We start from the raw sequence: 12,140 nt of genomic DNA on the forward strand, positions 1-12,140 counted from the left end.
AGAACCAACTCTTCCTGCATGGTTTTCTCTATTACTCCAGCTTGAATTTTACCAGTTAGGTTTTACCCTTCAATTATAAAAGCTGTTTTTATTGTCAATGTCAAATGCCTTGTCAATTTTTTCAAAATCCAGTTGTAGAACCTCTTCCAGATTTTAATTGGTTTGGTTTAATTAACTTTAATAATATTTTATAATAGTATTATGTTAGAAAATCATGTTCTGTCCTTTTTTCTATTCAATAATATTTCAGCTTTAACATTGTGATGACTTGTGCTAAGGTCTGACTCTAAAATTCACTCTGGCCCTGGCTGGTGTAGCTCAGTGGATTGAGCGCGGGCTGCAAATCCAAGGGTCGCCAGTTCAGTTCCCAGTCAGGGCACATGCCGGGTTGCAGGCCAGGTCCCCAGTGAGGACCACACCAGAGGCAACCACACATTGATGTTTCTCTCCCTTTCTTTCTCCCTCTCTTCCCACTCTGTAAAAATAAAAGAATTAATTAAAAAAATAAAAAATAAAATTCACTCTGATATTTGCTTAACAAGTGCACGTCTCCAGACATGCAAGGTGCAAAAATAAAAGGAATACCATAATCACACCAAATGCTGAAAGTTCTACTGAAGGTTCTATCTCTGGGTGGGAGATGGCCATTGCATTCACTGGCTCCTGAGTAGCTTTCATATTTGTCCATGTTTAGGTGTAGACAAGTCCTCCTGGTGAATAATAGGAAGACCAGGTGAAATTCCAGCCCTGTCCTATTGTGCTACATTACTTTTAAACTTGGGCTTTGGTTTTTTTTTGTTGTTCGTCCCTGCAGTGGCCCTTCCAGCTCTAACATTTTATGATTGTGAAGGATGTACCAGCAAAATTACTAAGCGATTACTTCAAATTGCAGTATTTTATTTAAATTGTTTTTATTGATTTTAGAGAGCAGAATGGAGAAGATAGAGAGAGACAGAGATGGCTTTGTTTTTCTACTTATGTATGCATTCACTGGTTAGTTCTTGTGTGAGCCCTGACTGGGGATCAAACCCACAAACTTGGTGTATCAGAAGGACGCTCTAACCAGCTGAGCTACCTGGCCAGGGCTCTTTTTCTTGAGGAGGAAATTCCATGAAACAAACAGCTACTTTGAAAAAAAAAGTCTAGCCTCTTAGGTCAAATTATCTTGTTAACCTAATTATTTGAATTCAGAAACTGTTGAAAGAGATTGCTTGGATTTCATATGTAACTCTATTATTGTACTTAAAAAATAAATATATCTGTAAGTGGTAGAAAATGAAGTATTGAAGTTGTGAAGGGCAGTGGTTTTTCAACTGAAATATGAAAAAGGCAAAAGGGCAAAATAATAATCCCGGAAGTTGGCACAGCAGCTCTTTACGGAACGTCACGCTGCCCACCAGGGTGTGAGTGCAAGGAAGGGCTCACGGTGATTGGCGGGGCAGTGCCCCTGAGAATACACAGGCACTGTGGGTAATCGATGACAGTGTGGTTGCTAATGAACTGATGAACCAAAACCAAAAATTTAGTTGACCTGAGAGTCTATTCTATGTGCATAAAGCCCTAGGTAGCCAACTCAGCACTCACAGGAATAAAGGTTGACAACTGTGTTCTTTATGATAACAACCCAGAAAATTTTTCTCATTTAAAAACAGTCAATTTTGACCTTTCTCCTGAGCGGAAGGATGGCAGAAATTGATAAATGAGGAACAAGTGAACAGAAGACAGGACCTTTTCCTTGAATAAACAGCGGTTTTATTCCCATACTACTGAGAATGTTTGTAAAATACCATATAGAATTTTTGACCACAGTTACAAATATGAAAATATATTAAGCAAATACATAATTTAAATAGAAAGACTAATGAATTTCCTTGTTCAAATAGAGTTGGTTAGAAACACAACATGTGGGGGAGGCACTATAGTATGAAAAAATAGAGTCATCTACTGCCATTTTAAATAAGCAGATTTGCAGAGGAAGCATACATGATATTAAAACCATAAAAGTGCTGTGTATTAGAACATAGTAAGTTCAGTTACTGGATTTTTTTACCTTATTTATTTAAGCTTCACACACACCAAGGAATAGTCAGATGAACCTCTATGGGTAATAGTGTTACTAGATACTGACCACTTCCCATCCAAAGTATTGGGCTAGGAGCAATTTCCACTCAACAAGTGTATGTTCTTTATCTATGAGCTGTTCACTAATTTCTACAAGGTAGGAGGAGAGATTAAAGATTTTGTTCTTGTCCTTGCAGAACTGATGAGCCTGACGAGTCCCTCTGAAAGAGCAGAGATCAAGAACCCTTCAGGCAAGAATATCGGTGCACCTGGTTGTTGGTGTGGCTGACTAGGAAACTGCACACAGGCCAGTGCAGACTCTGCCTCCAGCTTGCAGATGGATAGTCCAGCTCTCCCACAAACTCCTAAAGCCACAATTGCACATATTCCTTTCTTGTTGAGATGCTTATCTACTTACTCAGCTATTAAAGTACAACATCTCTAACATAACAGAAAGTTAACTCTTAGGGTAAAAATAGCATTTCTTAAAAAAAATTACTGAAGGCAGAAAACAGCCATAACTAACCTTTCTTGTGAATATTCTAGAAAGGACACATTACATTTGTCGGACATTATTCACAGTTTTGAACAACTTATTTTGGTCTCTAATATAAGGTCATGTACACTGGCATGTAAATTATAAAAATAATCTTTGGTAAATCTGTTAAGAGATTTCTTTTATTTCCATGACCTAAACCTCCATTTCAGGAACATTTACCAACAATTTTCTTATTTTATGAATGTATCTATATAGACAACCTTTAAAACAACAAAATGCCTTCTTATTTATATTGCATGTATTTATTCCGAGGGAGCCTCCCTACGAGCGAAGAGTATTCTTTGGGTCAGAAATATTTCCATTGCTAGAAACATTTTTAGAGCAGAACAGTTTTGTGCTGTTATGGCTGCATCATGTGACCCTGCACTGTAACTAAAAGGGCCAAACATTTTCAAAGGCTGCATCCACTCCAAAAATCTCAACTAATGTGTTCAGAATTTCAAAGTCAATCAACTGAGTCAAACACCTGGTCAATTTACAAAGCTAAAGGAATCAACTCAACAGTTTAATCAGGTAAATCATCTGGCCAACACGATCAAAGTGAATTAATTCCCCGAAGGGTAACAGGCCCTAACAGAGACGCGGGAGGTTTTCAAACAACAGCCTGGACGCACAGAAGAGCTGCCGTTTTCTCTTCCTGATGATGTCTGGTTAGATCTTTTCAAATATTTCCCCTCCTTTGCATCATGGCACTTGTTCTCGGCAGTCACCGTTTACAGATTTTCCTTCTACGTGAAACATTCTTTGGACACCTGACGTGATTTGAAGTCTTGGGTCAAGAATACTCAGAAGCTCGGGGAAGGCGGGCTGAGAAGAGCCTTCTCTGCTCTCACTCTTCAGAAATGAGGTAGGGTTGCAGCCTTGCTCACAGCCACCTGCTCACCACTCAGTTTCTGCTGATCAATTGCTTTCATTTCCTCAGTGAAAAGGAACCTGGCAAGTTCTTGAACTGCTACCTCAAACAAGCAGTTTATTACCTGTTGTTTTTCACCAGGTCAAGTTCACTCTGGCTCATGCGTGTGAACCTGAGTTTGGAAGACTCCAGAGTTGGGGCCCAGACCCTACTGCTCACTGTCAGATCTGGCAGGTTATGGTTTCAGGATTCCAACCTCAAACACCCAGAAAGTTGAGTGAATGCGGACTTAGTATCTAGTGGATAATCTTCTTGCAAAAGGTAGGAAGAATGTTTAATAAGGAGCTGCTTCCTGAGACACTAAGGCAAGAGAATCAGATGGTGAAGTATTAACATATGAGGTCTATTTTTATATTCCTGGGCACCTGCTTAGCAGTTTTACATTATTTTCACATGTCATTTCGGGTTTTCTTCCAAGAGATAATGAAAAATTAATTAAAGGTCCTCCCAAGTAAAACTGGACCCCAAATGTCTGTGCTGTGGTCATTTTAGTATTTATAAGTGGTCTTGGATGGAGCCTGAAAAGACTACAAAATACTAATGAATATGAGGAGATAAAATGAACAGAAAATAAAATGAACAGATTGGGAAAGCAAACATATTCCAAAGGAAGCAGGGGCCAAGTAGTAAAAAATAGGACCTCATAATCTCTAAAGAACATTAAATCACTCAGGACAAATATGTGCAGGCCCAGATAGGGAGGTAAGTCTTTTAAAAAATCTGATTTAAGAGCTGAAAAATTGGCTGCTATCCAGAGAACAACTGAATGATAAGACAAAATTGACTTAATGAGTAGAGATTAAAGGAGTTAAAGAACCTGGATAAATAATTATTAAGATGCAAGATGGGCCTCTCTCAAGATTCGATAACTCCAAAGCACTTTGAAGATGGATGATTAAAGTGTATCTCACAGGTGCACAGTCCGGATGCCCAGCACGACAGGAAATGGAGTGTTTACCGAGACATAACCTATGATGGAATTGAATTAAAATATAGCCAATTGAGCTGAATGTCAAGAAAACCTTTTTTCCCCCTTCCTAAATTTAATAGATAAACTAGATTATGTATTTAGTCTTTGGTGGTGGCAGGAGGAAAGTTAGTGAAATAATTCTTGCCGAGGAAATTTAAAATTAGGTGGAGGGTAAGAATAAGTATTTCCTGGATTAGACCAAAAGAACATAGAGTTTTCCCTTGTCATGTCGATTTCCACAGCTCTGATTCCACCCTAGATACACCAGGGTATGTGAGTGTTATCTGCTGCTCCAGGTGTGCAGGTAGTTACCGTTTCAATTCTTGCTTTGTGTAATGAATTGATGTCCTTCCTAGACGCAGTGGTTTGCTGTGGAAGCAGCAAGGGCACTTGCCAGCATGACCCCGGGAAGCCTGCCCTGGCCTGGCTCGGCTCCCTCCCTGTCTCCCCGAGGGCCCTCTTCAGGATTAACCGAAAATGGTCACAGGAACCCTATCTTGGTTATTGTGCAGCATTCTTTACGTCATTAGAAATGTGTAGTTTCTAAACACTGCCTAGCAGGTTGCAGGCACTCAGTGAAAGTTTTCTGGATGAACAAAAAGCCAAAATGGATTTGTCTTTCTGTGGATTCATGTGTTTCCTGTTGAGCAACATTAGTCTAAAATTTCGCTTATTTTTCTTCTTGCTTTAATCTGCCACTACAATCTTCTGATGGAAAAACCAGTATGACTGGCATGATTTTGATTTTTCCAGGAGTGCAGCCCACTGGAAATGAGACAAAGACCAGTGTGCTTACTTCTACCAACACATCCATTACCATCAGGGCATGCGCAGTGCCCCTCCACCCCACAATGCGGTGACATCATCTCCTGTCCCTGTGGGGGGTGCGTTGCATGATGACTCTATTTCCAGTCAGGGTTCCAGGTGGCATTCTCCTTGATGTAAGGAATGAGCTACTTTTGTCTGCATCCCTCTCTATGGACACCCTCCACCCTGCAGCCCTGACTCGCACTGCAGGCCCCAGGCTTGACCTCTGGCAGGAAAAAGGGGAGAGAGCAACCGCTTCTGGCTGAACCACCTCCTTCAGCTTTCATGCTACTCAGTACCTTCCTCCTCTTCCCAGTCCTTTCTGTGACTGTCCTATCTGTCCAAGCAGCGTTTGGATCATCTTTGGAGCCCAAGATTCACAGGACTGCAAGCAGCGAAGCCAGCACACTACACACTCTCTCCAGCCCCATCCTTTGTCCTGTTCGGTGAATATCAAAACCGGTAAAAAGCACGGCCCCAGGAGTCGCCTCTGCGGCTACCCCACCCCCTCGTACAGCAGTCCTGTCATACAGGTTGAATTTGTTTATGTAGAACAACCCATGAACACTTTAGTGTGGAAAATAGCATTATATAAAGCTTAATATTAAACATTATGAAAAATACATATTTACAGAAGAAACTACAAAATACAACTATGTACAATAATATCTGTTACTTTTAAATTACATAAATTCTTTAAAATTCTCCAGATTAATAAATTATACATAGTATCAATAGAAATAGCTGGCACCTCTGTAGAGCATAAAGTGAGTTTTTAAAAAATCACATGGTGAATAGCTTTTATCCAGGATATCTTCGGGCACATTCTCAATGCCTTGAATAGCCCACATCTGAAAGGAAGGACACTGTGATTAGGGACTGTACCGGGGTGTGCCACACTTGCTTGTTCTATGTATGAAAATTACACATGGGAAAGGCTAGTGAAAATGACTAAAACTCAGTATAGTTTAAGATGACTACCTCTGTGGGGTGCTTGGTCATTCCATTCAGAACCATCTAGAATTGTAAAGGACTTGTGATCCGGTCCAAACCCTGGGGTTTCACAGACGAGCCCACCGGCCCAGAGGGGCAGCAGAAACCGTTCAGGATCACACAACTGAATGCCAGTTAGTTCTAGAGCCTGACCCAAATCCTAACTTTCAGACGCCTGAAGTTAACTATGCCACCATCAGGTTCCTTCAGGAGCAACCAGGATTATTCTTGGGCGGGGGTGGGGAGGGTGGGGAAGACTTTCAAACAAGTCAAAACAAGACGAAGGATCTGACATGCAAAACCTCAATTTACTGTACAGATGAATTAAGGAGTAATTATTTACAATTATTTATGAAAGGCTTATCTGACGTACAAAGGACTCTTTTAAATAGCTGTGGTCTTCTGTATTTGTGCTTTACAACTTACCAACACTTTGCCACAACATACTGGCTAGGTGAGTGGGTACAGATGTGCAGAGAACTAAATAAAATCGAAGCTCTTTTAGAATGGAGATAAAATAGTTCTGAAATAACGTTTGTCCAAAAAAAGATGGTCTGATGTACACATGGCTGTGGGTCCATGGGACAAAGAACTGAGCCTCTGCCAGCCACTGTGTGAGCAAGTGGCAGAGGCAGGCGGACCTGGCTGCCGTCTGGACCACAACCTCGTGAGAGACCCTGGGCCAGAACCACTTTGCTAAGCCCCTTTCAAATTCCTGATCCCAGAAACTGTGAGCTAATAAATGTTGAGTTAAACTGCTGAGTTTCGGGATGATTTGCTAGGAGGTAATAAATAACTAATGGAATGTAACTTCACATTTACAGTAAAGCCTGTGTATTCAATTGGGTTTCAATGATGGTCTGGAGCGGGAAGAGGAATGCAGACCCTTCATTCGTTAAGTAAATATTGTCCGACCAAAGCAGTGCCTTATAAAGTTTATGTATTTTTTCCTCCTGAATTTTTAATTTAAAAAACGTTGCAGGCTTGCTCTAGAAAATTTAAAGAAACACATAAAATGGAAGAAAAATGATGTGTTATTTCATTGTTCTGAGAAATTTGTTTTCCTATTGTGGTGTAGTCCTTTCCAGTCTTCCCCACCACATGTTGGTTTTATTCATTTCACATTCTGCTTTTCTTCATTATTTTTAAGAATATCCATGTTTATTACAATATCCCCAAAATATCATTTTTAATGACTGCCTTGTATTCTGTTCAGTGGACATGCCATCGTATACCTAGTCCTCCACCCTAAATGTTAAACATTTAGGGTTTTTCACTCAAAATTTTAACTATGAAAAGCTTCATGCATAATGTTTTTCAGTACTTAAGGTGGTCGTAGAAATACTAGGTGACGAGATAAGAACCCATGAAGGACCTTGGTACCCACGGATTTTATACAAAGGGATTTTGTAATTCAAACTCCCAGTTTTGATTTCAAAGCATCCTCCCTGGCGCTGAGCCTTAGCGTTTAGAGGAGAAATGTGAAGCAGAGTCTGTGATAGAGGACATCCTGGGCCAGGCAGGAAGACAGAGCAGTGAAGTCAGTGCTTAATGGCGGGCGTCCCCTTCCCGCACCGTCTCTCTCCCCCACTCCCGCCCTCCGAGGGCCCGTCGGGTAGAGGGAGAAACAGAAATAAGCTCCTACCTCTGTGATACTCTGGGTTCACATTTTCGTAGATTGGAAACAGGGGGTTTTCTTGTTCACTCCGTAGCTTCCTTGCCCTGAGGACATCTCTTACACACTGATGCAGGTACACGTACTGACACTATGGAAAGGCAGAACGCATGTCAGGGGAGAGCAAGTGCTCAAATACAGAAAAGGTGAAGATTCTCACAAAACAATAGTGAGATGCTATACCATCAACATATTTCTTGATCATCACTTCACTAATGGTCTCTAGTACATAGAAGAGTGACTGCGTTCTATTACCACTGAGACCAAATGGTGGTAATGGGCAGAAAGGTGGTATTTATTCATTCTTTTATACATGCACACACAGTTATACAGCATGTTTTATGAGGACCCCCTACTGTGTCTGGCATATAGTATGTCCTCCATGGATATTTATTAAATAAACGGACAAATGCAAAACACTGCTATGCATTTTACATAAATTATTTCATTTGATTATTTTGCTAACCTTGTGAAGTAGATATAATCCTACATCTAAATTCAGTAAATTCTCCAAGGTCACACAGCTAAGAAATGGAACCCTAGGATTTCATCCTGAATGTGTGACCTCAAATGTTCTTTCACTACCCCTGTTTTCTTAGGTAAATCTTACTTGCATTGCATTATTGAGTGATAAAATCCTTTCACCATGTACTCTGCTGTTTTATTTCCTTTCTTTTGGGGGCATACAGAGAAAAAGGAGAGGTGTACAATAAACGTCACTGGACTATCGGTTCTTTGAGGGGAAGTTCAGTGTCTCATCCTTCTCGGTTCTTGCAGCATTCGATTCCGGCTCATGGAGGAACCTCACAGACGCTGGCTGATGCAGAGAACTACAGAGGGTTCCACAACGGGGACAGACCCACCTGTCAACTCTGAGAACTACCAACTTTGAAAACAGAAACAAATGCAGATGAGTCAGTGTTTGGTGGTTATGAGGACACCACAAAGCCCTCCCAGACCACAGCAGCTCAGTCACAGGGAGCTCAGCTTGTGCACTGGCCCCATTTCTGACCACCGTCTGAGCTCTGTAATAGGGGAATGTATGTCCCTGTCCCTGTAAACTTAGTGCCTTGTGCACACCTTTTTTTTTGGTAAAAATTTTATGTATTTATTTGTAGAGAGGGGAAAGGGGGGAGAAAGAGAGAGAGAGAGAAACATTGATTGGTCGCCTTTTGCACAACCCCCAACTGGGGTACTGGCTGCAATCCAGGCATGTCCCCTGATGGGGAATCAAACCAGTGACCTTTCAGTTTGCAGGCTGGTACTCAATCCACTGAGCCACACCGGCCGGGGCTTGTGCACTTGTAATGACACAGCAACTGCTCCATGGAGAGAGGAAGTTGGGAAGAGAACGCGCACCACGTGAGGGGCGCTGGGCTCTCGGCTTCATCTAGACTGAGTCATGAGGCTTCTGAGGATCTCAGTTTCTCCACCTATCAAACTAGGTGGCAAAGGTCTCCTCTACAGCTGACATCCTTTACCTTTACACCCCTGAAGGGTATAAAACTTTGTGTTGCTGTCAACTAGATGGACTCCTATGATCAAGTCAGTCCGCCTTACAGCATTTCAAAGGTTTGAGACACAAAGCGAAACCATAAGGTGTTCCCTCACCAGCTATCTTTAAAAGTGAACAAGTATTGTTCACGAGGCGCTGCTCCCGACTGGATGCTAGCTCAGTCATCTACTCAAGGGACTTTGTCATGCAGGTCGGTGAAATCACCGGGACAGTTTGAGGAAACAAAACAGTCACAAATGAGGCCTGCATTAATATTAATGATTCTCTGCCTTTCTGCTCATGATTCTTGCGCACTTGTTATGAGGCTTTTATGCTATCTCTGTCTTGAAAATTCAGGGAGGCTACTACCTTGAAAATGGTTGTTAGTACAGGCAGGGTCTTTCCTTTTTTTATCTTGAAAACAGTTCACTAAAGCACAGACAGACACCTTCTTGCTTCCTCCCATCCAGAGCATGGTTCACATTTCAATTCTCTGGAGATATTAAATTATTTTGGGACCTAGTGTTCAGTGGTGAATGAGCTCTAATACCTCTATGTTATGCCTTATTAATAAATTCTTCAACAACGATCCACCATGGGCTTTAAAACCAGTTAATATTTATTAATTTGCCTTGTCCTAAATAGAAATTCTTCTTTTCCCAATAGAATGTTCTTTGGAAAATGATTACTACTAAAACCTTCAGGTTGTTAATGTGCTTCTTACTTCATTCACAAAAAGTAGACAGTCTAATACATGAACCTCAGTCACAAAAGATCCTTTTTTTTTTTTTTGCTGTTTAGCTAATTGGTGAAGGCTTAGTTCCATTCAACTTTGCTAAAAGTTGTAATATTAGGTAATTTTTATAGAATTATACTTAAGGCCTTTTCATGGTCCATGAGTGCAGAAATTTAGCAAAGGGGTAGATATGTGAGCAAATACCTATAAAGTGATAAATGTAAGACAGAATTGTGTAGGAAGCTGCATACATAAGAAGAAGTGACCAGATTCTCTTCTGGGGGTGGCAAGTATCAAGCTAGAGAGAAAAGGAGATATTTGCATGAATTTGGGCAAAGAAGTATGACGTTCCAAAGGATGTAAATAGCATGAAGGTGCACATATATTCTGGAAACTGAGCCATCCAATGTAGCTAGAATGTAGAGTTCATGGGTCATGGGAAAACCCAGTACAATACCCCAAGTGGGCACTGAGATCCCCAGTCCTACCCCATCCCATTCTTTTCTTCTTGAGGAGAGCAGATTAGATCCATACGCTGGCTATCAGCTGTTGTTCTCCAACAAGTTACTGCCCCATCTGAACACCTCTCTAGAGTCAGTCTGCCCCAACGTAGGCTAAAAGAAGGAGGGACACACCTGCGAATTCTTTGTCTAATACCTCTTTGTTAAAAATCCTTGTTCTGTGATATATTTATTAGGACCTGGAAGACCTGCATACCTTTGTATCCCAAATAAGGTAAAGTAGAGGTTAACCATCTCTGTGAACCCAGAAACATAACCCAAGGGGTGAGAATATCCTTCCTCCTTTGCTGCAATGGTCACCCCCAGGGACTCAGCTGTGGGTCATAACCCTTCGCACGCACTGCCTGCACCCGGTAAGCCCTGCTGCGCTGGGGCCAGGGCTTTGAAGACTGTAGGAGCAGCCCGCCCTCAGCAGAGTCTCAGAGTGAGACAGATAATAGCTGGGTTTGTTTGAGATTTCATTTGCTGCAGGAAAAAAGAGGAGAGAGAAAATTTCTATCTTCTTGCAATGTTGATTTCATCATGAACGGAAGAATCAAAGTTAATTCTGCCCCTGGGAGAGAAACAACCATGGGGTGGGTGGTGTTATGACTTGAAAGTGGAGAGGTGGGCCCAGTGGCAAAGAGACTTGTATACAAGAATGAGAGTTTGAACTTCATTTTACAAGTGATGGAGACTTTCTAAGATTTTTGTGCCAGGAGCTGACACACTTGCAGGTGACAGTGGTGATGAAGAGTTGTCAGGACAGGGACTGAAGACAAGAGACCCACTGGGAGCTGAGAAAGGGCTGGGCAAGGCTGCTGACAGTGCAGTGAAGGACTGGAACAAAGAGAAAGATGTCGGGTAGAACTGGCAGGACTTGGCAGCTGCTTAAACATGGGAACTGCCCGAGAAGAAGCCAGACCCCTGGCTTGGGCAATCAGATGGATGGCAAGGTGGGTGGGAAGATTGTTACCCAAAACTGGAAGGAGCCAGAGCAGTAATGCTCTTGTTGTTGATGTTGTTATTGTAGTTTGTTTATTCAAAGACAGATCATGAGTTTTTTTAGTTTGAAATGACTGTAGGGCTTCCAGATGGAACTTCCTGGTAGGCAGGTACATAGCTGAATGCTGGGAAAGGGGAATGCGATTCGGGAAACATGGGCAGGTACCTGGTTCTCGAAGCCATGGGAGTGGGGGGCATCATAGAATAAAGGCAGGGACACAAGAGCGGTGCCTTGAGGACAGAATCTTGAGGAAATCAAACAGTGAAAAGGCAGCCTGAGGAACAAGGGCTACAAAGTCCTCAGAGAGGCAGGAGGAGAAGAAGAGAGCAGGGGAAAAAAGGAGCTATGTCCACAGAGAAGGAGGGAAGGCTTTGGCACAGCATGTTCCCCCTGCCCTGGAAGTCACCCAGTGGTATTTACAATAG

General features: G+C 41.9%; 1 protein-coding gene across 3 annotated transcripts in view; it reads right to left on the reverse strand.

Moving 5' to 3' along the window:
* Positions 1-3,090: 3,090 nt before the first annotated feature.
* The window catches only part of PTPRB (protein tyrosine phosphatase receptor type B), a 108,483-nt gene continuing 99,433 nt past the window's right edge, over positions 3,091-12,140 (reverse strand). For all 3 annotated transcript variants that reach the window (XM_037132136.2, XM_037132135.2, XM_037132137.2), the window contains 2 exons: positions 7,949-8,069; positions 3,091-6,161 (listed from right to left, as the gene is read on the reverse strand). In XM_037132136.2, coding sequence (XP_036988031.2) covers positions 6,139-6,161; positions 7,949-8,069 — 144 coding nt within the window. In that variant the 3' untranslated portion in view covers positions 3,091-6,138. The remainder of the gene's footprint in view (positions 6,162-7,948; positions 8,070-12,140) is intronic.

Source organism: Artibeus jamaicensis, unplaced genomic scaffold, assembly GCF_021234435.1.
Source record: "Artibeus jamaicensis isolate MK-2021 breed Jamaican fruit bat unplaced genomic scaffold, CSHL_Jam_final contig_233, whole genome shotgun sequence".
Lineage (NCBI taxonomy): Eukaryota > Metazoa > Chordata > Mammalia > Chiroptera > Phyllostomidae > Artibeus > Artibeus jamaicensis.